This window comes from Melospiza melodia, chromosome Z (genome assembly GCF_035770615.1).
Source record: "Melospiza melodia melodia isolate bMelMel2 chromosome Z, bMelMel2.pri, whole genome shotgun sequence".
Classification (NCBI taxonomy): Eukaryota; Metazoa; Chordata; class Aves; order Passeriformes; family Passerellidae; genus Melospiza; species Melospiza melodia.
In genome coordinates this window covers 55,939,335-55,966,263 of record NC_086226.1, presented here as the reverse complement: position 1 = coordinate 55,966,263, position 26,929 = coordinate 55,939,335, and the positions used below count along the sequence as shown (strand labels likewise).

General features: G+C 36.3%; 1 protein-coding gene across 6 annotated transcripts in view; it reads right to left on the bottom strand.

Annotated features, from left to right (window-relative positions):
- AOPEP (aminopeptidase O (putative)) overlaps positions 1–26,929 on the bottom strand; it is a 175,532-nt gene that overhangs the window by 93,258 nt on the left and 55,345 nt on the right. For 4 of the 6 annotated variants that reach the window (XR_010031312.1, XM_063181029.1, XM_063181033.1 and 1 more), the window contains 6 exons: positions 19,696–19,885; positions 17,847–17,956; positions 12,628–12,730; positions 12,413–12,520; positions 6,382–6,425; positions 232–292 (listed from right to left, as the gene is read on the bottom strand). Coding sequence is in view for 5 of the 6 variants with exons in the window: in XM_063181029.1 (XP_063037099.1) it covers positions 232–292; positions 6,382–6,425; positions 12,413–12,520; positions 12,628–12,730; positions 17,847–17,956; positions 19,696–19,885 (616 nt within the window). In the remaining variant the exon portion in view is untranslated. The remainder of the gene's footprint in view (positions 1–231; positions 293–6,381; positions 6,426–12,412; positions 12,521–12,627; positions 12,731–17,846; positions 17,957–19,695; positions 19,886–26,929) is intronic. The other 2 variants (XM_063181030.1, XM_063181032.1) reach the window with 2 other exon arrangements.

Below are 26,929 nucleotides of genomic sequence, written 5' to 3'. Positions count from 1 at the left end.
GTAAGATTTGCCCTTTGGCAGGTTTGTTGAAACCACTATAGAAGAAAAAACCTGCAACTGGTAAAAGCTAAAGCCATACAAAGATGTGGAAAATAGTCATCATCAAAACTGTTTATTTAATATCATACCTGTTATAAGATCAGGTAGTGATTTAAAAAATAAATGATATAATGAGAAAATCATTATATATAAGACTTTAGAAAGAACTGTGACCTGGTATTTTATATTTACCTTTGGTATTCCAGAAGTATCCAGCCAGTTCTGGAAGATACTTTCTACAGTTAACTCAGACCTTTAAAAAAAATAAAATTAGAAGATATGCAAAAAATAGCAATTTTTTTCAAGAGAAAAACAACCCTTTATAGGATAGGCAAACCTTCTAAATTCATGTATTGGTTGAACTGTACAAAATTCTTGGATTATTTTTTAATGAATAAAACCATCAGAGGTCCTATGAGCAAATTAAAGGTAGATCAGGTTTTGTGTACATAAAAGTCAAATCATAAATTTAGTGCTGATAAGGATTGACAGAGAAAATGTTATGTGGGAAACTACATCTGTGAAACATGTAAAGTATGAAGGGGTGCTCTACTTCTTGTTACATGGATAAACTTGGGGTTATAAAAAGCACTGATGGATATTAATTCTCAAAGTTACTAAACGTCTAATATACTTTAGTTTAGTCCTTTCTCCACTTCCTTTATATCCTGATTCACAGTGAAGTCATAGAATAGTCTGGAACCTTGTTTCCCTACAAAAGGAAATTGTTTGTCATTATGAAGCTGTGTGATACTGAAATAACCACACACCTAAGTATTTGTAAATTCAGAAACTATGTTTGCACTTTTACTTTTGTAGGCAGCTATTGTGGTATTTACTTCAGCTCTGGTGGAAGACTTCCCAACTTGCAGCGAAGCCAAATAAAAACATAAATAAAATTAAAATAATGAAAAAATATTCACACATGCAAGTACTGAAAAAATGAAGTTGAGTAAGCCCTCAATGAATATAAATATGAGAAACAGAGCATTTGGGTATGGTCCTGTGCATGGTAATGCCTTAGCAAGATTCATTCTAATGCTTGCAGTTACTTTCACATATGTAATGTAGAGTCAACCAACAAAGCATTCATGAAAAGAACAGCCATTTCCAAGCTCTGAATCAGGAAGGCAAACAACCCAGTAAACAATTTTAACTGATCAGATGATTTAAATAATCAGCAGTCAAGAAGAAGCATTTCTACATAGCCAGGATTCTGAATTTTCAGGAAAACACCATTGTGTGCATTAGATCACTTTATAAGTCAATTTTCTACAGGAAACTGAACATATGTGATGCATGTGTAATGTATTAAAATAAAAGACTAAACATCTAGACTTGTTCTGTGTTATTTGTGCAAGCTTATTAAATTTAGAACATTTAATTGTTAATCCCTCAGACTATAATTATCTTCATCTTACCACTGTACTCTAAAAATTGGTGTCTAGTCTTAAGTCAGATTAGCTGAGTCTCTTGACTGGGAACAGTGATAAAGAGAAATATTTCCAGTCAGTCAGTTTACTTCCCCAGAAGATAGTCTTGATTTCTTATTTCTGTCTGGCTGCTAAAAAGGGTGCATACAGAACTAGCTTAAAAATGGATACCAAAGTGTTATATAGGCAAAGGTAGATCACTTGGACTGTACCATTTATTCTCTCTCAAGAAACATAAGCAGAATAATTTTTTTTGTTATTTGTTGTTGTATGAATTAAACCCAATACAGCTTAGTGTTCTAATACTGAAGCAGAGCTAGTAGCTGGGAAAAATTCCCTTAGTTGCACATTTAATTTGTTGTACCAAGGCATAAGAAACACAGCTTCACCAAGTCAGCTAATCCCTTTTTCCCCCATCCCCAGAAACTGAACCTATAGTGTGAGAAAAAAAATCTCCACAAAATAACCGATGTTATATTTGCTGTGTACAGCTGTTTAATATACCCTCTATTTCATTTCAAAAACTGACTTTGAAATGAGTTTATGACAGTCAGGGGAACCACACTGTTCTGACACCACACTAATCCAGGCATTAACTACGAGAAAGTTTCTCAGTCTCTCCTAAAACTTTGTCATTTTTCTCAAGAGCAAAACCAATAACACTGCTTTTTCTCTGCCTGCAGCACCCAAAGTTTCAGAAAAACACCTGTCATATGACAATATGCAATCTTCTTTGTTTGTCCTTGCACACAAGTACTTTTTTAAATTCCAAATTAGGATATTCTTTTTGGCACCTATCAAAAAAAACAACTTGTTTAAGAGGCATTCACTTTTAAAAAAATACAATAGTAATGAGCAGACTATTGCAAAGATCTACTCTGAATCTCTTAATTGTCAGTGCTGAAGAACTATGATGTTGGAAATGCTTCTGGTAAATTGTTTGACTTAGAAATAACCCCCCAAAAATTATCACAAACAGACTGCCATCTCAAAACAAGTGGCCTAGAGAAAGAACAGAGACCCTGATATTTGTAGAGGCTGCAGTTCAGTAAGGGCATTTACCACCTGCTTACATTGCAGTTAAGCATCTGTAAGGACTTAAATCTGGTGTTTGTGTGAATTCCTGAATGGCCTTCTGGATAAGGTATTGGACAGTGGGATCTGCGTGGAGTTGACTAGCACTAACTCTTACAAGACCAAGTTTCTTCAATTGCTTTTTACAAGAGCTCCTTACTGTAAAATGAGAACATGGTTACATCCATTATCTCATCCCTTGTCTTTTTGTTTAGATGATAAGCCAAATCAGCCCAGGAATGATCTCCTAACATCACACACACAGTTCAGATTCAACATTTTAAAAGAAACTCTGTAAAATACTAACATTAATGATAATTTGAAAATTGACATTATAAAAGATGGCTATACATGAAGTTTTCACTGCAGAAGGCTCTAAGGTACTCTACAAATTTTAACATAAACCCACTTAATGCCTAAATCAAGGAGAAAAAACATCAAACTGTGCAACTTCTTTTTTAGGTAAAGGAAGATATAAAAGTCACCATATCCAACTGAAAATACGCAAAAAAGTACATTTGCTTCATCATACATTTATATGTGTCAGTAATTTTCAAAGTGAGAAATTCCAGCTAAATGTGGAGGCATTATTAGAGCAAATTCAAACACAGTAGTTAGGGATTCTGTCAAATAGACATACCTTCCTACAAATAACTTTTCTTTGGACTTTATCCAGCACATATATTTTGGCTTATTAAAGAAGAATAAAAAAAAAAAAAAAAAAAGAGGAATCAAAACCACTGGGAATAATTTTTCACAATTATTTTCTTCAGTAGTTAGGTGCCTACGAGCCATTTGTCTCAGTCAAAATCACCACATTCACAACAATGTACATGTGAATCAAAGAAAGCAAATGTGAAATAAAGAGATACAACTATATAGCTGAGTAATTTGAAATTGCAGCACTATTTTAGTACTTAATTGACTATTTGTGAAGACATCCCAGCAATGTGGTTAGGAAACCTGGGTTATTAACAGTGGAAATAGCAGAGCTTTAACACAAGCCTTCCTTTGTCTATCATGTGTTATTAAAACCACAGCTTATTAGTAGATTTGCTTGCTTTGTTGAATGAAATGAAATAAAAAATGCCAGCAGAAAACCCCTATGATCAGAACCCATCTGCTCAAAAATATTTTGCAGTTATAAAGTAGCTGCATAAGCAGCAACTCTGATTTATCTAAGACTGGTGAAACCCTCAGTTACGAGGGTAAACACTGATTCTTTGCACAGCTCACATGTTGGGCAGATGTGGAAGCAACTTGCAGCAAAGACTGTGGGTGCAAGCCTTAGGGAGAATAGAGCCACTAGAGTTTTATCAAATCTAGTGCATTCTGATATACAGACACATAAGAGGGAGTTTCTTGGTGTTTCATTTGTTTGTTTCAATGTAGTGGTTTCAAATTATATGAGTACATAAAATGCCTTGGTGGCACAAAATAAAAAGTAAATAACACTTCTTGGTAGGAAGGACTGTAGATTTTCCACAGAAAGGCAGGGATAACGTGAGACTCTAGCTGGTGGATGCAGTATTTTAAAAGGTTTTGTAAATAGCCTTTAGAGAAAGATAATGATCAATATTTGTTTGTTGTTCTTTCCATTAGTCCTTCACTAAGATAAATAATCAGTCCTAAAGGCAAGTGAAGAAATTATAAAGGACCAGAAGGTACTGCTCGGCTTATCTGACGTCAGTATTCAGCTGCAGTCCAGAAACAGAAGAACCCTGCCTCACAGTATGGATTCCTGCAGCTAACATGCCATTATAATTGAGTCAGAGCAGGAAGTGAAGTAGCCCTATAAAGTAGGCATAGAACTCTCCTCCTCCAAGTACAGAAGGCAGGAAAAATCAATAAAAAGTCACATCTGGATCCTGGAGCTACTCATCACTGTGAATGTAGTAAAAAAAAAAAAATCTCCTTTGAATAAAAACTAAAGGAATTAAGTTCTTGGTGGTGAGAATCTTTTAGATCGAGTGTCTGTATCCAATAGTAGAAAGCTAAAGTTACACTACTACAGTGTAATAACTACAGAAAATTTCCACACTGCTTCATGATAGTTTTCTGCCAGCGTTCATCCTGTTCTCATTACAAAAGTCTCCCATAAGCCAAGTTCTACGTAGAACTGTTGCCACAGCTGAGGGCAAGATTTGGTTTCTTTACCTACTGCAAATGTCTCTTTACTTCTGTTTTGTTTTATGATTGAGACTAGCCTCCATCACAAATTACAGTGTATTAGAGTGCAAATATTTCTCAAGTTTGAAGTATGTAGTTTAAACAGTTTAAATTTTACTTTAAAATTTAAAACTAAAATTTACTTTTTACTTTTAAAAAGTAAATTCAGTTGTATGCACAAGCCTGAGAGGTTTTATGTGCTACACAGTATTTTTGCTGTAACATTGAAATGCACTTCATTCCTACATCAAACTTGGTGCAAAAGAGCAGTCATCAGCAGATGGTCTCTAAAAATACTTTATTTTTATCTTTCCTCCCTTTTTTTTTACCTCAGGTGAGTATTTCTGTACTAGCTACAGAATGTATTCAAGAATGAAAAAAAAAATCCTCCCAGCAGATAAGAAATAAAAGCCTTCTGTATATCAAGATTCTTTGCATTGCTGCTGATATCTGTCAAGTAATTTTGTCAATAAATAGTTCAGATATGCTATATATATGACTGTAAAATGAATTACCATATATTTGAAATTTCTTTCGTACATTCTGGAATGTGATACATCACAAATGGAGCTACAGTTCTTTTCCATTAGTCTCATTAAAAGTTTGAGTACGGTTTTTAGGCAGAAAAATGGATGCTTATGCAACATTTTTTACTGGGTCTAGAGTTCATTGAAACACAAGTAAAAAATAAAAGGAAGGAAAACAGAAGTTTTTTTAACATGCCAATATAATCATACCACCTATAAAAATAATTTTCACATTTATTCCATATAATATACCTCACTATATTTGGGCTAGAAACTATATTGAATCATATAGAGAGAGTATTATCTACTACATCACTGGAGAATCTAAAAGCACCCAAACTAAACCTGAGATGCCACAAAACATATTTTCTCAATGGTAACTAGCTTCTCTGTTCCTCAACCATCAGGAAGAGAAGTATTTCACTAAAAAACTCAATACATTTGACCTCTGTGAATATAATCTTTTTTTTCACTCCAAAGCTCTCACACAGAGTTATGAACACTTTTCCAATCCTGGCCTTCAACACTGTATTTTTCAAGTGAATATTTTTAAAAACTGTAACATGTAAAACTCCTCTACAAAAGACTATTTGTAGCACAGTCTAGAATAGCACAGAACAACCCAAAATATAAGCCTCAAAGTGCTGCTAACTACTATCATCTTCAATCAGTCACAGTCACATATAGGAGTATTTTGAAGGACATGTCAGGCAATTAATGCTCAATTTACATTCACATTTTCCATCTTTCCTCATGCAGCACAATCTATGACTGAGAGGAGATGGTACCAGACTAGGTGAAAAAATCCATCTTCTCTGACATCCCAGACTCTCAGCAAAGTTCTGGCATCCTTGCTCTAGGGCACCACGTGCCAAAAGCAGCTGGTAGGAGAATCACAGGTTAGTTTGAGCAGGCAGCTATGCCTGGCACTTCAGATTGCATAGTGAACACACGACATCACCTCTGACATGATATGCAAGGCTGGGGAGAGCATGGTATAGGATAACCACAACAAGTCTCATAATTTTTTGTGTATATATGTAATAGGAATCTTCAGGCTAGCACTATTTCTGGCTAGCACATATTAAAATCTTATTTCTACATATTTCTTTGGCTTTTCTAACCCAGGTCTTACTTACTGTTTTTGTTTAGGAATGTCTTCCAACAGCATGCTAAGAAAATCCTAAAAAATTAACAGAGGAGCCCAGTTAGTATGTTTATGAAGCCATAACCCTGTGTCTTCACTGCTAGTGAAAGATTTAAGACCACAGATAACAGAATGATAAGAAAAAGTTTATATATCCACTATGGTGATATAATGACAACATAATGCATATTGTTATTTATATAATATATATTATATTGTCAGTTTTCCAACCATCTCAAGCAAGGAGTGTCAACACTGAAAGAAAATGGGCTTGAAAAGCCTGCGGACTATTTTAACATAATTCTATGTTCCTACTTTTTAACACACATACAAACTATATTTAAAACTGTTAAAGGCTGCAGCTTTACATACAAAACTTAAGAAACACCAAATTTAAGGGTGTTTACACTCTCTTCACTGTGCTTATGTTATCACGTTGTCTTTAATTACATAACTACAAAAAGCTTTTTCTTCCTTAGTGCACATGCCTGATTAGACCACATCTACTCCTCATTCCATGACAAAATTTGCAATATTGCTGACAACCACATTAACTAAGGAGTAAATTCTTCAAATAAAAGATAGCAAGAGTTTCTTTCATGGTTTTACAAAGACAATGCAATGCCAATGGAAGAACAGTACTATCATCCTCACTTATGCCAGTATGATAAGCTCTCTTAAGAAGTTACACCTGACATCATAAAAGGTTCTCTGGCACCCTATGTATCTACATAACTTGATTTTAATGACAATCACTTTGACAGAATGCTCTCCTTTGAACAATCACATAATAATAGGATTAATTAATAGGAATTATTAATTTATGTGCTGTTTCATAAAACCAATGCATCTGCTTTATTAATACTAATCTTTGTGGAGACAAGTTTCAAAGGCTAATAATGTTCCTCACTGTATACAAGTACAGACTGACTGTACTGTACAACAACTGCAAATTGTTGCTCTCTAAGGTCTTGAAGAATGTTTCCTAAAAGGCAGAAATCTTTTCTTTATGGACCATGCCATAACAGTCAACAAGCGATACTGTTTCTCTGTCTGAGTATGGCATTGTTAGGGAAACAAAGACTGCAAATTGAAACTACCGGTAACACAGTTAAGCCTTCCTTCTTTAGATTATAAATGAGACTCAGGCTGCATTGCAGTGACTGCAAAACTGGCTTATAACAAAAAGTAAACTACATAGTGCTGGGCTCAGTGCTGCTGTGGCCAGAATGCCATCATTAACTGTGACAGTGTATGGCAGACATGATGCTGATGCTGTGTGAAATCCTTTTATTTCATACAACTACTTGTAGTTTTGCTGTATGTAAACCATACATTATTCTGTATATAAACTGAGAAATACTGTCTCCTTCCACTTGTGGAAGTTTTGCCGGAGACACAAAGTAAGCTTACATGTAAATAAAGGATATGGTATAAGAAAGATCATAGTTAGAGCTATTTCAAAAGTGCGTGAATAGTAAAACTGAAGTGATTATCCTTCACACTATTTGCACTGTGTATACATGAATGCAGCTAGATTCCATGGTTACATTCCATCAACTTTTCATCATCAATCACATAGGAGATAGTTTTATAATCTGTATACTGTACTATGAAATTAAGCATCTCCTTTGTTTTCCAAACATCAAGAAAAAGGCATTGGCATTCTACAGGCCTTATTAAAATTAGGATTAATCAATCATATCTTATTTTAACTGTTCAAATTTCAATGCTCCAAAATGGAGTAGGATAGCAAATTACCACTTACCTCATATTAGCATGGGTTTTAACATTTGCCTATTATCAAGTCTGCATGATGCATCTCATTATAGGTCTGACTTTTCAGCTGTTTATAATTTTGTCATTTTAACCATCTGGAGTGAGTTTTACTCTCAGGCTACTTTTTCTTCCTCGACAGATGAAATGGTTCAGAAGTGTCCAGGAGAAAAGTCAGAGGCTAATGTGGGGGTTTTTAAGATTTGATGCCACTTCTTTAAGATGCTTTAGTTATTTTACAGTTTGAAGGAAACACTTGTGGATGACTACGGCAATCATAAATAAATTTTGGATCAGACTATAAAGCAAATCATAGTTTGGAGTATTTTTGTTTTTGTTGCAAGTAAATCAGTGAAGGTATAAAGAATACAGGAGTTATAAACTACATGCTACCACTGTGCTGCAGTGTTAACAAACTGATTAAATATTATCACTTCCTTATATATTCCTGTTCTTACCTGGCTAGAGACCCTGAGGCAAGAAAACAATTTTTCTCTATATAAAGAAACTGTTATTCTGCAGTTTGTGGAATTCTACTGACATTTGGCCAAGCTGAAAAAAACGTTTAAAAAATTAATTCAACACATTTACTAAGGATCTGCTAGCCCCTCAGTTTAACTCTGGGCTTCTTCTGGGCAGATCAGATCTGGGTACAGACATGAATTTGACATCAAGGAGAAATTTTCTTTGCTCTGTTAACGGATGAACTGTGTCTGAGTTAAAAGAAAGAAGAGCCAGGACCCAAAAACTGAAAAGTAGGTTGAAAGAAGTAATTGGAAATGAAGACTAGTTAAAGCATTGACTAGATATATGTGGTGTTAGAAGACCTTTTGTTTCATACCAAAAGATGTTTTATTACTACTCCAACTTTTGTCTTGAGCAATGGCCTGCAAGTTTCTACCCTTGAACTGGTTTGGAGCATCAGGCAAGTACCTCTCCCTGATTACACATATTGATATCAAAAAAAGAACACTCAATATTAAAATACAATTATGTCTTCATATTAAAACTTCAAATCCAAACATTTCAAGTACTCTAAAACCAACAGATACTTTTGTTTAAATTCTCTGACTGGAATATAATGGGGTGAATAAAAACAGTGGAGATGTCATGACTGAAAGTGATAGTCCAAATGGACATTCACTTGGCAACAAAAAAGCTTTGACTACATGTACATCCTTGAAGGAATAGTTCCTTGAAGGAATTATCCACTCAAACTATTCCTAAAAAAATATGCAGTTTGTAAATTACATAACTAAGCGGCAAATTTTAATTTGTCCCTTCTGGGTGGGAAAAATAAACAGTGAGCACCCTTCTAGATTCCTGTTTATTTGGAATTCCTTCCCTAGACATTCTTCTGGCATTTGTTGACAATCCCATACTGCACCTCCGAAGAGACAGCTTCCTGTCTAGAGCAAGCAAGACTCCCCCCACTATATGTTTTATTATCAGGCCACAATCATCAGCCAGACAGCTTAACAGTGTAAGCCTCAGTTAATGCAACCTCTGTCTAGGTTTAGTAAAAAGTCAGTTTATTGCCCATTATAACAGACAGAACCACACGAAAATCAAACTCCACAAACAATTTAGTTTCCAAGGTGTTTTTATTTCAAGATGAAATCGAACAACAGCTTTAACTTTGTTAGGTGTACCAGCAACTTGCACTTCTTTCTTTCTATTTATAGTCAAAACACTCCAAGTTTACTCAAAGCAATTAGTAAGTGAATTCTCTAATAAAAATAAAAATGGAATATTTTTTTAATCCTTCTCAAAGATTCCAGATTTGCATTACTCATCTGTTGCTAACTCGACTAAAATAAAGCTACTATTAAAAATCTACTAAGTATGCAAGCAAAATGAAGGAAAAAGGCAAACTGATTAATGTTCAACATCTGAAGTAATTTCCTTGCACCTGCAGCTCCCATCTGGGAAAATTACTACAAACACTGCTTAAAACAAGACTAGTATTCATAAATGTGGGCAATTTTTCACTGTTTTACTTTCCCTCATTCCCAGAATTCCTAAACCTGGGTACTTTTACAGTTATTCTGGACAAGGTGAAAGTATAGCACTATAATATTTAAACTTGCCATCTGCACCTCTATTTATTTTTAATGTTTTATTCATTTAATCACTGACAGCATGTTTGTTCAAGAAGGATCTTGAATAAGAAACTTTGTACTAACTTGACTTCATTGCTTCTGCATTTACAACTCCTCCTGTGATTCCTTATCTACCTACACCAGAGCCCAACAAAAACCACAATGCTAAACATTTTTTACAAAGACAGAAAATGCATTTTAACTGGATATAGGCCTATCACATTTGCATTTTTCAGTGACCAAAAACCAGTATTACATTAAGGTGCTTTTCCCAATAATTTCACTAGGAGCCAGATTTAGGCTGATAGACAAGGTAAAAGCACAAAAGCGAATAGAAGTTCTAATTTACCACACTCTTTCTCCACCATATTGTATTTCTAAATGAAGAAAAGTACCCTTCTTTTTCTTTACATATTAAGCACATAGTTATGGACATATTGCAAGTATCCAAATAAAAAAGTAGCTGAAGAAGCAAAAGTTTAACTTTTGCTCCAATAATTCAGTAACAAAACACGGAGCAGTTTTTTCATCCAATAGCCAAAGTGGATGTTTCTGGGTGTAGTGTTTAATCTTAGGAGACCAGAGTAGGTAAGCTACGAATTGACACTTCATAGCTAGACAAAGGGAAAAGTCTCTAGTGTATGTGGTAGCTGAACATTTTGCAGCATTCAGTCTACTGACTTAATTCACCCCACATCAACCAGGAGCAACAAGCTAACACTTTCTCACCAAAATCTGAGCACCTTTCTTACCACCAGCTTAAAACACTGGGCTTCTTCTTGTTGTTAGCAGTCTTATGACTTCTGTAATTTTCAAAATTCTTCCAGCTGTGTAATAGTGAGGGATAATTTTTATGATTTTGGACACCCTAATATAGACAAGGCTTATATAGTCATTGGCATTTTTCACACTATGCCAAATTTAGCTGCTTACAGTCTCAATAACATGGCACAGGAAACAGCTGCAGCAGTGTTAACTCCCTTAAAACCCCAAACATTCCTCCACAGGGCAGAAATGCTGAGTTAAGAGCTACTGCTCCTAAGTTCTGGGTGACTTCACATACAAAAGAAATCACAAGTCCATAAGCTATTTGTAAAATACCTGGACATAATCTCACTGCATAAGAGTAAGATTCAAAACAGAATGCATGCAAGCAAAAAACACTGTGGCTGGAAGAAACAGCAAGTGTTAGACTTCAGTTACACAAAATCAGAGGCCCTTACTCAATGTTTCAAGGAAACATTTATCACTGTCCTGAATATCCTCAAAAATTTCAAGCATAAGTATTTCAACCTTCAGCAAAGAAGGTGGTTTCAGAAAATCTCTCATAGCCCTTCTCTCTTCTCTTCCCTTGCCTCTCACTGCAATCACACTGCTCTTCTAGCAATGCTAAATATTTGTTGTGTTGTGGGTTTTCTTCCAGGCGTGTTTTTTACCACAATGAGTTCAGTGACCTGCTTCACAGACACCCCCATGAATGGTTGTTTTCACAGCATTAATGAAGCTGCACTGCTGTTTGTGTAAGCCGGATTCATCATTAGTGACAGGATTCCTAGAACTTTGGGCTCAGAGAGCTACGTAATTTTCTAAATCAAAACAAATCTAGAGACAGTAGTTACATGACTTTTACAGAAAGATCTAGCAGGTCTACTTATAACCCTACTCGGCTTTGTCCTGATAAGAAATATAGTGAAATTAGAAGCATTGAATGAAACAGCATGCACAGAGAAAGAAAATAAATTAAACAAATATATTCAGAAGTATAATTTCTTCTCTTTCAGAAACAGAGAGGAATCAGGGAAAAGACTTGACTGAGAACAACGAAAAACCACAAGCTAAAAGATCACAGGCAGTAATTCCAGTATGGTAAATGATCTTTTCTTTGAGAACATCAGTACCTATTAACATTAGCCTTTTGAAATATAATGTTTAAAAAATAACCCTCATTGTTTATATTATTGGATACTAGCAGGGTGTGATTCAAGTGTCACTGTTAAAAAAATGTTCTGCCTTCTACCAGGCGGGAATTTTACCTATATTGCCAATTACAATTGCCTCTCCCCTTACATCAGAACCAGATTTAGGCAGCCAATCCAAATATTTGGGTTGTTTGTTTTTCCAAAAGGTGAGGAAGAAGCACAATACCTGAGAAAGGACAAGCTGCCCATGGAACTTAATGACAAATTTCCGTAAAGATGCAAGGTATGAGACCTCTCCTATTTTCCTTGCCAGAGATCGTAAAAGAAAATAACCCTGCAAAAAATTAAGGCAGAAGCTATGAATTTTCTGATATCTAGAATACTGAAGTCTTTATTATATTCATAAAGCAATCTCAGTAAAAATCAGCTGACAAAACTCACCTTCAAATAGTGAACCTGCATGAAGATTTTTTCTGCTTTAAGACCATATTTGACAACAGAGGCTCCAGACTCACTCACTTCTCCTGTGGTCTCCTTTTTGGGCCTAAAATGGAAACATACTAATTAAGTTTGGATAAGTAAGTAAAGAAATAAGTCATACATTACAGGTTCTGATAGTTGAAAGCATTGTGTGGCATAATAACTTTAAACACCTGTGACTAGTTTAGTCTTTTTCTTCACCATAAGTATATAAATTAACTTAAACAGTCTAACAAGTCAATTTTCTTCTAAATAAAATTCATCAGTAGGTTGGTGTAGTCTTTTTACAGCCAGCATCACACCAGGTTGCATGTCATTTTCCAGTGCAGACACCTTATGAACAAAGAGAAAAGAAATAAACAAAACCAACATTTTAAGGAAAGGGGAAGTGCAGGGGAAGACAGTGAAGTCTCTACATTCAACTAGAGCTTTCTCTTTTTTTTTACCTGAACTTTGGCATAACAGCTTACATGACTATCCTTGCAAGAATAACCTCTTTCATTTGCATGCAATAGACTGCTGCAGAAAGTGTTCTGATTTTCATTTTTCCATTTGAGTTGGAAGAAATGTAGTTCAAATATTAAAAGAGGAAGTATTTTGCACACATGTTTGAGGTTTACAGACAACAATGTCTGGAAAAAAAATACTACTTACTGCCTGATTTAAAATGCAATACAGTATCTGGTATGCCACAAATCTACAACAGTGTGGAGGACTTTTAGGCTCTAAAGAGCACAGACTGAAACTAAAGAGAAATTGTACAAGCATTTTTTCTTCATTTGTAAGAAGTGCCTTCACAGGCATAGTACTGAAGAACATCTAGATGTTTTTCTTCCATTCAGAAAACATCCCAACTAACAGTAGTCTGAGAACAGTTCCCTGTCTTGGGAGCCTAATGCTGTGACTAAAACAACCTCTCCAATTCTAAATGTAGATTTTGAATGGGCAGTCTTCAAAACCAAATGTCTTTCCTTTCATTTCTGCAGAATAGGGGAAATATGGACCACAGCAAGGCAAGATCCTTCCAACCACACCACTCATGCAGGATGATTTCAAGAACTTCGTGATCAAATTTTTTTCCATATCTGTGTCTCATTTTAGGGAGGGGTTCTTCCTTTTTTATATCTGTGTCAGAGTTTCTTATTAAAGTTTTGTCCAGAGTACTAAATCAGGGTATTTTTTAGACATTATTGTGACAGACATTATTTCATGCCTGTGCACATGAAATCCATTATACACAAAATTTTCATAAAATGTAACTGTTTGAAATAAAAGTGAGAAAAAAACAGATTGAATTTTACATTGTGTTTCTGACACAGTCCTCTTCCATGTTATCATTCATAAATATCTTTCCAGTATGATCTTCCCTCAACATTGAAAGAACAGTACCAATAATTGTTTTCTGATTCTATGGCAACTCCAGTTCTTTTAGGCTGTGTAAATGCTGCAGACCCACTGTAGGAAAGCAAAATCCAGCTATTTCTCTTCTGGATCAGTCTCCTGGAAAGAAGACCTGCTGACATTCCATACATGACTTTTCATCATTCTCTGCATCAATAAAACATAAAAACTGCTTCATTTCTCTTAATAAATAGCCCTGTCTATTGACTTTGAAAAATGGGGTTTGAGCACAGGCTACAGAATCCACACTAAATTGAAATCTTTCTCATAATCACAATTATTCTAAATTAGGCAACCATACTTCCTTCCTCCTCTGACTTTGTGCCTGTGTAAATCCTAGGACTGACCAGAAAGAAGTATTGCATCTGGATGATGATAGTGAAGAATTCCATACAGAAAACATATACACATTCCTCTGCAAAGGCTGTATATATATTCTTGAAAATATCTGTAAAGCAGTGTAACTATTTAGAATGTAACCCTGTTCTCTGGTATCAGGACTTCAGAACAATATTTTAAAGCAACGCTTATTGTATTTACCAGATATTGAAAGTACAAAGATTGAAAATTTGTTACACTGACCTACAAAAGCTGCATCTAACCTGGTAGCTAAAGTCTACCATAATGCTAAAGGCAAGCTGTCTCAAAATATTCAAGATGCTATCTGGCACATTTTAGATACTGGAAAATTTCTGAAGGAGGTAGAAGATGCTGCTTTCTGTTTGGTGGGAAGATGAGTACATTGGCCTAGTAAAAGTAAAATGCACTGGGATGTCCTTGGTAATTAAATGCTCTGATGTGCCAGGTGGTCATGAAAACTTACACAGAGACTGTGAAAGATCATCGGAAACCACATTTCCTATCAGACAGAATAAAACTCTTCAAACACCTACAGAGCAGTCAGAGGTATTGCTTCAGGACAGAATGGACCTGACACAAGTGGAGAGAAGTCAGAGACTAATTTAGAGCTAGATATCAACATTGGCTTGACTTAATGAATAACCACAAGATGCAGTTCAGCCATAAGGCCCAGGAGATGAAACAAATGTCAACACCAGCTTTATTCTACAGAACAGAATGCTCTTCTTTGCTTTCCTAACAGAATGGATGAGAGTGCTGGAGTTCATGATCACCAGCAAAACGTGTGCCAAGATCTTTTTCATAGGTGCTTTTATCCCTGCAGGTTTCTTTCTAATTCTGTGAGAAAAGAGGCACAGATCTGTTGGAAGTCTCAACCTGTATGAGCATGGCTGTGCCACAAATTCCTTCTTCAATGTTAAGGTTTGCTCATGCCGCCTTTCAGAGCTGCTGCCTGCTGAAAACACACTTATCCAATTTCTTTCTTACTTGACCCCTTTTTTTTACAGGTAGCTTATGACATGCTACTTACTATAACATATTACCAAGTACCCATAATAAGATAATAAGGCTGATCATCAGTTTGCTGAGTGGCTTTCACCCAGCCTAAAAAGATATTCATTTGATGGATCAAAAATTGGTAGGATCAGCTGGTAAGTTTGGGCCAGATTTTTCCAGTTGTCAGGAGAAAGCACAAATGATCATATGATCATGAGGGAACCAAAAAGTAATGGAAGAATGAGCTTATGCTTGGGAAGAGTGGGTTGGTTGATTTTTTCCTTCCTGAAATGATTGGCAAGAAGAAACAAATAGTTATAATTTATGTTTAATATTCTGTATAAAAACACAAGTTAGAACCAGCCCAAGCCTCAGTACAGACTCACAACCCAGACCAAGGGCCAGGACTGAGATTTTCTCTCTTACATGCCAGTTTTGGAAAGCATGAGAACATATTTTCAGAAGGATGAAGAAAAGGAAAAAAAACCCCAGTAAATATGCAAAAAGATAATTTATTCACATCCATGCCACAAAAATAGTAGAAAATATTTATATCTGACTGAAATCAGTAAGAAGTCCTTAAATGCAATCACAAGAAGCTAGAGATATCAGAGAAGAAGAAATGGCCAGAATCATGAAGTGGTATCACGTGCCTGGCCTGAAGTGCTTATTGGAGACACATTTTTCAAATGAGAAATTAACTTTTCACTCTTTTGTATTAGCATTAAGAATAATACTATCCAAAAGGTAAGAAAAATGATTATTATTATGTCAAATAAATGTGCAAGTCAATAGAAAGCATAAGTTTCATTTTCAAAAGAAATGAATCCTTCTTGAGTTTCAAACTACAAAGTGTTATGGCCCTTAGAAAAATTATTTTGAAAGTTTACACCACATAACATTTTATTAAAAGTAACAGCTATATAAATACAAAAGACAACAAATGTGATTTTGAAAATGGAAAACACTTATCCAGATAAGCATCATATCCCAATAACCAATATTTAAATAAATTTTTTTAAATATTTAATATTTAAAGCAAACAAAAACCTCAGCATGTAAATTGGTAGCTGTGTTGGCAGCAGCTGTATAACAACTAGTGATTAAGCTTGCTTTTGCATTTACAACTATGGTCAAATTATGCACCTGAATATTTACACAACTGTGTAACTTCATTGACTCTGCTTACACAACTCATCAGTAAACATAAAGTCAAACAGATCAGTGGAAGACTACAGTTACACAGATGGTGACACGCTTTTGGATTACAAGAAGTGTTGGGTGAGCGCTGGAGTGTCCAAATATAACAGAGCCTTTTAGGTTCTACTGGACAAATACAAGCAGAAGGGAAGACCTTAAACGAATGAAATGGCAACAGTCTTCCAAAAATATTTAAAAGCTGATAATCTAGAAGATGGGTATCAATTTATTCTTCACTTCCACTTGGTGAAAGAAAGAAATGAAATGTACATTGTTTGAAATAAACAGGATTTCAGTTGTGCATTAGGAAGCAATTTTTAACTCTTAACACTATTGATTGAGACAGTTTGTCTCTCTTATGAAAATTTTTTTATTGGAGCCTTCTAAGAACATGTTAGTAAGAACCCACTTAGGATGGTCTGTGTATACTGCCTTTATTTCAGAGCAGGAGAATAGACTACATAATTGTTTGAAATCTGTCCCTGCACTTCCATGATTTGGTCAGAAATCATGGCTAATTTGAACTAGGATTAGTAAACTCATTATTTTTGGTTGAAGATGGTGAGAAGACAAGCTGTAGAAGCTCCGTGGATGTTGAATTAGACAAACACTCAAGATCAAAGACTGAAAATTCCTAACACACCAATCAGAATAGAATATTAATCACTGGCAAAGGAAGACTGTCTTTAACTATCTATAAAGGAGCCTTGAGTTTAGCATCTGATACCTAAAGACTAAAAATCTATTTTAAATATAACTATTAGAAATTTCTAATTAGAAAGTAGGTTTATAAAGTTTATATGTTATACTTTTTCCTTGTTTTTTAAAACTTCATTCAGCTTGGCAGTTAAATACCATACTAATGTATGTACTTGTCTTCAGCTACAGAAAATGACTCTATTATGACTTCCAACAGTGAACTTTTCAGGAAATGGTCTTTTATTTCTTCCCTGAATAGAAGCTCTTGTAAACTGCTCAGAGACATTTCATATCAAGATAATCCCATAGTTTTCTAAAAGCTTTCTATAACAAAAGGAAAAGCAATTGTATCATAGTCAAGATGTACAACCCAGTCAGTTTAATATGCATTTTCTTTTTTTATTAGAAGGAAATAAGGAAATGCAGTGGATATAATCAGATGATTTGGAAGTATATTTTTTGAAGGGAGAAAAGGTGGAGAGAGTGAAAATACAACAGCAATGATGATGTTATCATATTGTTACCTTAAAACTTGCAGCTCTTCTTCAGAGTTTTGCACCTCATCTCTGAGTCTGCGCCAGCGAAGTAAAGCTTTCAATTCCTGTTGCTCTTTTATTTCATCATGTGGCAGCTGCTTAGTAAACAAAAAACACATATCACTGATTGCTGTTTCCCAACAGACAATAATAATTTGCAGAACAAGAAACTTGGTTTGTTTCTCTTTAATGTGCAGAAGAGGCAGGAAAGTGTATCAATATCCATGATAAAAAAATAACAGTTGCTGTTATGAGAGATAATAGCAGCACTAAGAAAAACAAAAGCCTCATTGTGCACAGTTCTGACTGAGGAGAGACATGGGCATGTTTTTTTCCTTTCAGTAAATGGCAAGAAACAAACTGAATTTACAGTAGAGATAACTGGCATAGAGCTTTTGGTTGCATCCTTACCCTTCCCAAACTGAGAGCAAAGAGCTACACTGTGTCCTGGCTTCACTCCTCTTTCCTACTACTTCTGCCATACTCCTGAAAGCTCCCTGTTGTGTTTCTCCTCATTTACATAACATTAACAGAGATTCCTACTTATGAAATAAATGCCAGGTTGCCAGCTGACAAACAATTGTTTTGAACATAATTATAGTTTATGTTTCTCTGTTATAAGAATAGATGGGAAAATGGGGAAAGCAAAAGCAGTTAATACTACCCTGCATTATGTTCAATCACAACTGAAATTATTCTCAGGCACTATGGAATACACTCACAATCCTTAAATTCTATGATTGCATTGCATCAAAACTACTCAATAATGTTCAAAAGGTATGCTTTACATGATAACAAGGGAACTAATTACACTATTTTGTTTTCTCCTTTACACTCAGCTCCAAGGAGGATGTCTACTACAATCAAAATGCTTTCAAGTGACTAACAAAAGCAAAGAACTAATGTGAACAGCTCACAGCAGTGTAGTTATTCTCAATGTGAGGGCACAAATTAGTTTTAGAACCAAAAGGGAAAACCCAAGTGTTTAGACACCCTTTCTCTCTTTTTTCCCCCCCAGAAATATGGTACATAACAAGGTATTCTGTTTAGTTTGGTGCTATAAATATGCCAGATACTTAATAAAATGGAGGTTCAGAGGAGTGTATTACATCAGTTCCCAGTTCTACCATGCTTTTGATCCGGTGGAAATCTGCAGACTAAAGGGGTGGAACGTGATGAAGGGACAGGTAGAAAAGACTGACACATTAAATGCTTGAAGTAGCAGAGGTACTACAAAAGTAAGAGTTGCATCAGAAAAGCACTTTACTAGCTGGCATGCAACTTATGAAATTTTCATCTTAAGGGAGGCAGTGATTTCTAAGTCTCTGACAGGACAGTAACTTGTTGGGCAGTAGAACAGGAAAAAAACGTGTAAGTGCCAGTGTGCCCCATTTAAAATCATCTTGTATTTTGCTTTGAGGTACACTTCTTGGTCATCTATTGGACGAAACCAAACAATTTTAATTAGGTACCTAGAATATTACAATATGCAGTAAGACTGTTGATTCTTCCAGTTTCAGTATACAACAGAAGTGGAAAGAATTCACAGCAATTGTTTGATAATTGAATTTTAATGATTGAGTATAAAATTTTTGGGAAGGTAATCATTGACAAACAGATGTTTGTATTCACATTTGTACTGAGCCCTACCTCTGTAAAGCTTTGTATTCATTGTGGATCACTTTTTTTTTTTAATCAAGTAAGCATGTGAATTCCAATACCATTTTAAAAGATGTTACTTCATAGCACAGTTTGTGTTTTGAGGTTTAATTTACATCTAATTCACATATGATTTTGATTTCCACATTAATTTTGAAGCAATGTGTCATCACCTTACCTGTTGTGCTCTAGCCCAAAATATATCTTCTAAAAAAGTGGCAAACCCTTCACTTATCCATTCTTCTGTCCAATCACGAGCACCAATGGCTAGTCCAAACCAAGCATGAGCAATTTCATGGCACAGACGAGTTCCACAGAGATGGCTTCCTCCTGGCAGTACGCTTTGTGACAGAAAGATGATGTGTGGGCTGCACAAGAGAAATGAGTGACAGAATCTGTTACTGACCTGTTACAATGTGTATTGCACGGACATAATAATAACAGAACTGAAGAATGGCCTGAATTGGATGGGACCTTGAAGATCCCCTGGTTTCAGCTTTCCTGCTGTGGACAGGGACACCTTTCATTGGTCTCAGTTGCTCAGAGACACATCCAAACTGGCCTTGAAGACTTCCAGGGATGGGGCATCCATAGCTTTCCCGGGAAACCTGTGCTAGTGCCTCACCATCGTCAGAAGGAGGAACTTTCTCCTAATATGTAACCTAAACCTACTCTCTTTCAGTTTGAAGCCATTCCACCTTGTCCTGTCACTACATGCTCCGTAAATAGTCTCTCTCCATCCTTCTTTCAGGTTGGCTTTATTGGCCTTTTAGCTTCTTATTAGTGTATGCATGCTAGGTCATGACTAATAGTTTATATCTCAGGAAATTGTAGGAATTAAGTTGTACTTTATTGTTGGTTGGCAGAAAATCAAACTAAAATTCCACCCTACAGCTGTAAGGTATTCAACCATCAAACAGCTATTAATTGTAAGAAGTAACTTCAACCAAAGTTTAATATTTTTCATGTTACAAGACTGATTTATTTCAGTAGAAACATTTATATATAAGCCAGGATAATATGAGCAGTGTTAATGTTCAAAATAAGTATTTTTCAGCTAAATGATCAAAGATGGAAATAAAGGAGAAACATTTAATAAAGAAAACAAATCAGTATCCAAACGTAAAAGGTGTCATACATGGTAAAGCACATGTGTTTGTCAAAAAATCAAACAAGCTAAGAAGATACCAACTTGTGATAAAAGTTGATCATTTTTGCAAATGCGGGGGTAGGAGAACACATTTTACTACAACCACAGAAGTAAGAAGCACTAGATATCTGCTTTTCACAACAGCAGGGGAAGAACCCAGTCTGTATCTACTCTGCTTTGTACTTAAACAAGAAGAAGAAATTGCAGGGGAAAACTGTTATGAATTGTTGCTGTGCTATTGAAAATACCCTGAACTGCAAGTTGCTGCAGTTCCCAACTCATATGCTACTGTAAGGCAATTTTTGCTATGCTAACACACATTACAGAACTTAACATCTCAAAATTGATACAACTTCTGAAACAAAGTACATCTAGGACATAAAAGTAGCAGAATTAAGCCCTCTGACTAATATCCAAGGGGTTAATGGGGCACCATGTCACAGATGGGAGTAGCAAGGACACAAACCGTGACCACCATCCACAGAATGTTCCTACATTAGCCTGTGATATCCATGAACTGTATTTCAACTCTTCTCTCACTTTTCTCTCAGTTATAAAGGAAATGTTAAAACACCAGCATACCTGGTCTTTAAGTCTAGCCTTCCAAGCATGGGAGGGGAGTCTATGGCCTTAAGACGTTTCCAAAAGTCAGATATTATTTGTCAGCATTCCAAAAAGCTTCCCCACCCATCCTACCCTTCCGTTGGAAATGTTAAAACACCCACAGTTTTCTTGCAACCAGTTGGATGTCTAGGGACCACAAAATATGATACACATAGAGATAGAAAAACATACTCAACAACTATCTCCTTATAAAAAAAAAGTAGTTACCCAGCCAAGAAAGTTAATACATTTCAATCAGAAAGCATTGTAAGACACAATGTAAGAAGTTAAAGTACTAAATCAAGGAATCAAGTAACACAAAAAATGCAAGTAAAAACAGCAGCTCTCCAAATCTGCCAAAAGCAATTCTGATTAAGAGAATGAAGGGAGAGAGAGATGGGGGAAAGCGTGAGCACAGAAGGTGCAGAACATGATAAATCTTTTATTATAAAGTCCCTGATGAAAATAATAATGGCAATTTTGAAGGTATTACTTTGGTCAGTTTTAAGTAAATGACCCCTAGTTGTGGCATGTGTACAGTGGTACAAAGAAAAACTGCAGAAATAGACCAAGTAAATAACATTCCAGACATACTGGTGGCAACATTTCAGCCACTTGGTTAAGCAAAACAAAAGTAACTTCATGCCTCATAAACCGGCTCACAGAACTGTTTGCATTTTAGGTGTATTGCAGAAAAATATACAATAAAGATTGTAATTCCTGCTTTCTTCAATCACTTAAAAAACAGGAATGCCACATTTAGACAATATTCTCTTTTACAGATGGGTTACAAATCACTTCAGTAAGAAAAATGTATATGAGTTAAATTTTGGCCAAAGAATATGAGCGCAGCTTCCTATGAGGCTAAAATAAGATTATGTGCTGCAGCAGAATTTAATTTTAGATTCTGAGTAGAGCCAGCAACTTCCTTTCCTGAGAACAACTTACATTATTTCTTTTATTTTGTTTGCCCTTAACAAGCAGTACTATCTCCAACTCAAACCATTGAAAATTTCCCATTTTTCTTAAGAATAATTTTATCAAAGACTGAACATGTCTCTGGAAGATGTCCAGACATATTAGTTTGGAAGAAGTGTACATCTATGCATTTGTTTAGAACACAGATTCTCTATTTTCAATAAATATTTGAATTCCAGAAACTCTGCTCCACTTATGCAAACCAAATCTACCTTTTTAATATCATCTACGATGTGCAATGTTCATAGAATCATAGAATGGCTTGTGTCAGAAAGGACCTTAAAGATCATGTAGTTCCAGCCCTGCTGCTGTGGGCAGGAACACTTTTCACTAGACCAGGTGGCCCCATCCAGACTGGTCTTGAGTGCATCCAGGGCTGGAGAGTCCACAGCTTCTCTGGGAAACCTGTTCCAGAGCCTCACCGCTCTCCCAGAAAAGATTATTTCCTAATATCTAATCTAAACCTTCTGTCTTTGAGTTTGAAGCCATTCCTTCTCATCCTGTCACTACCTGCTTTTGCAAAAAGTCTTTCTCTGTCATTCTTATAGGCTTGCTTCAAGTGCTGGAAGGCTGCAGTTAAGTCACCCCAAAGCCTTCTCTTTTCCAGGTTGAACAAACCCAGTTCTCTCAGCCTTTCCTCACAGGAGAGGTGCTCCATCCCTCTAATCATCCTGGTGACCCTTCTCGATCACTTGAACAGCTTGATGTCCTCTCTGTGTTGGGAAAATGTTATGAATGCTATTAATTGCACATTGTTACTTAGCAGCGCTGCTCCTAAAGCACTCCATAATTTAAAAAAGTGTCTAAGTAAAAAATAAGATAGTTTGATGGGTAACTAAATTGCAAGACCCAAAAGCTTTTTTTTAACCTTTTTTTTTAACAAAAGAGGAAAGTGGCCCTCCTACCAGATGTTTGATTTACTAGAAACAAATTATAAGGCTTGATATCCATTTCTTTGATTCTAATTGAATAGGAAAGAAATCCATCCATACATTAGCAACGGGCAAAGATGATTCACCTTAGAAATCACATCAAGACCTGACAAGGACTGTGCAGCTTATAAATGCCTTTAGCAAGTGGGGTCCAAGTTTCTAAAGCAGGCCAGAACAGGCAAGCTGAATATGGTAAAAAAGATGGGAAACCTCTCCCAGTTAACAAAAAAAACAGCAATCCTTCCAGTCGTTCCCAGGAAGCTGGACAAGTTCCCAGTGGCTCCAAGAGAAAAAGAAGTTAATGACTTGTTTTTGACAAGTATACACTTGGTTACCCTTCTAAAGCAAAAGAGCATTATTCTGACCAGAATCCCATGCTCATAACTTAGACATTTGACTGGAAGAAGGAACAAGTTCCCCCTCCCAGTTAAATTGATTAAAGGAAATTTCGACACTGTAACTGTGGCATGAATGCATATAAAGGAAAAAACTGTGTCCCAAAGGGAAAGAAATTGTTGTTGTGAATGATCAAAGAGTCCTGATGTTCCAATCATTCCAATCCACCCGTGTACACATCCTTAATAGATAGTCTCTTTAACAAATAAAAGGTTTCTAATTGATTTAGGCGTCCTTAAGCTCTGAATAGCAATCTGCCCATTTGAGAAGCCAAATCTGCAACAGGAATTTTTCAAAACTTTCTCTAGACTCATGACTTAGATGCAAGTGCTGCTTTGCATACAGTTTGCAAGAGTGTGGTGTCTTTGGCTGCTCACACATAATCAGATGAGACACACAGCACAAAACCTAGCCAAATGTATGCACAAGAACCTAAATAGACATTTAATATGGGAGCCTGAAGTTAATTTCTAACAAACTTTTTCCATTTATTTTGAAGTAGAAATCTTTCCCTCTTAACACATAGAGACCTGAACATACATTTTCTTACCTATTTGTGAAAATAACAGAGCCAAGACTATTGCCACCTAAGAAATAATGCTTCTGAAGTCAAAAGTAGCACAAAAAAATCACTATTACAGATGCTACTTATATATATATATATATATATATATATATATATATATATATATATATATGTATGTATATATAGTAATAATTTGAATTTTCTATTTAGAAAAAATGCAATTAGTGCCTCCCTGCACAGTCTGTGGGAAGGAGGGAGGGGGGGAAGGTGGGACAAAATGGTGTTGTAAGGTCTTAATTTACTTCTCACTATCCTCCTGACTCTGTTAATAATAAATTCACTTCATACCCTTAAGCTGAGCCTTTTTTGCCCTTGAAGTGTTTTCTCCCAGTCCTTATCTCAACTCATGAACCCTTTATTGATTTCTTTCTCTCCTCTGCCTAGCTGTGGCAGGGGAGGGTGAGTGACCAACTTTCATGGGTGCCTGGCTTTTGGCCAGTGTCAAACCATGTCAAAACTACATTCTTCCAGTGATACAAAGAATGGTATCAATATGACGTCTGCAGTATCTCTATCAGACTTTGAATGTTACCTTAATTTATCTTTGTGGGTACTTGTGCCATTGGAATACAGACACAGGACCACTCAACATCCACTTTCTTACCTCTATAATCTCCATTGGTCGAGTGTATGTTACAGTGCAGAACTGAGAAAACTACAATATTTTTAACCTCACAGGTTTACAGTATACCAGAAGCTCAAATATATATTCAGATGCAGTTGTAGAGACAAGGATGTGGTAGAATACTCTGAGCACTATTCCAGAAGTAATGGAAGCTAATTTTTAAAGTTTTGCCTTCCTCCCATCATAGGGAGAAACCAAAAACTGACAGAAGTTACAGCTGAAAGTCATTCTAGTGCAAATTACTAACTTTTTACTCATAAGTCATGCAGCAACACAATAGGGAAGGCAACATGGAAAGAAAAATAACCCCCATGTTTTGGAAGGAGGATAGAAACAGTCAACTCAGTTCTGCAATTCAAAATCAAAACTGTAAATTTCAGTCAAGTGCCTAAATAATGATCTGAACATCCAAGCAGCAGCTGCTCTCTGAACTTATCGCTTCTGTTTTGCATATTTTGCAGCCCCAAACCAGACTAGTAAGGATATGTATAAACAAGGGTGAAACCCTCTCAGGAGAAACTCTACTACTGTTCAACAGCAAAACCAGTACTTGTCATAACTCTGAAGAATTTATAAAGTGAAAGGAAAAAGATAATATGAGTCTAGGCTCAAAACCACCATACAAACAGCATGGTTTGCAACAATTCTTGATTCTTCTCAATATTTTCGATCCCGTATTAACACCAAATTAACAGCCTTGAAGGTGACTCTGGCACTTCCCCAGGTAGCCTGTTCTATGCTTGGCCAGCCTTTCTGAGATTTCTTTCTAATCTATACCTCCCCTGGGGCAAGTTGAGGTCATTTCCTGTTGTCCTGTTTGTTGCCTGGGAGAGGAGACTGAGCCCACCTGGCTGCATGCTCCTCCCTCTCTGCAGTTGTAGAGAACAAAAAGTCTCCCCTGACCCTCCTTTCCTCCAGGCTAAATAACCCAGCTCCCTCAGCCACTCCTCACAGGACTTGTGCTCCAGACCCTGCCTCAGTTCTGTTGCCCTTCTCTGGACACACTCCAGGCCCTCAATGTCCTTCTTACAGTGGTGGGCCCAGAACTGAACATTCCAGGTGTGGCCTCGCTGGTGCCCAGCACAGGGGGACAATCACTGCCCTGGTCCTGCTGGCCACACTATTGGTGGTACTCCTCAGGATGCCATTGGCCTCCTTGGCTACCTGGGCACAGCTGGCTCATCTTCACACACTGTTAGCCAGTAACCCCAGGCCCTTTCCCAATGAGCACTTCCCAGCCACTCTGCCCCAAGGCTATAGTGAAAGGCATGGCTGTGGTTGTGACACAACAGGACCAGCACTTGACCTTGTTAAATCTCACACCACTGACCTCAGCCCATCCAGCCTGTCCAGGTCCCTCTGCAGACCCTACCTACCCTCCAGCAGATCAACGCACCCATCCAACTTCTTATTGTTTGCAAATGAACAGTCTGGTAATAATACAACTAATTTCTCAAATTATGTCTAATTCTCTTTCTAACACAGAGCACACACTCTTTGACAGTGCTAAGTCAAAAACCTTTAACTGTGTTTTTACAAAAAATCATAGAACAACTTAACCATGGCTGATACCCTGCTGCACTTGTATCATGGTAATATATCCTATCTCCTTAAAATATCCTGACTTGGGAAGTAAAGCAAGAAGGAAACAAAGAATGGTTTATGTTACATATGAACTTCAGTCTGATATCCAAGACTCAAGTATTGGCAGTAAGTTAACTCAATTTTGTAACAAGATCATTAGCAACTAGATATGACAAAAACAACCAAGAGTCAAGTCAAGTAAGAACTGTAGAGCTGAAGAGTTATTCATCAGTTGACCTGTGAGGCACCCAGGATGCCTAACAACACCTTTAGCTCACCTCTTTTCATCTTCCACATTCTGTATCACAATGAGGAAATCGCAGAGCATGAACATATTTTTAGATTCTCCATATTTTGTTTACTAATGTCATATGTAAGCTCAGCAACATCTGTTCATTTAGAAAGTTCCATAATCCGAAAATTTGTGACAGGCAGCAAATTGCCTGCTATGGTAAAGAGAAGCAAACATAGAAAATTATGGGGTGGAGGGAGAGAAAGAATTACAATTTCCAAACCTCAAGTTCCCATCCAGATTTTTTTACAGATTTGTTTGAAACC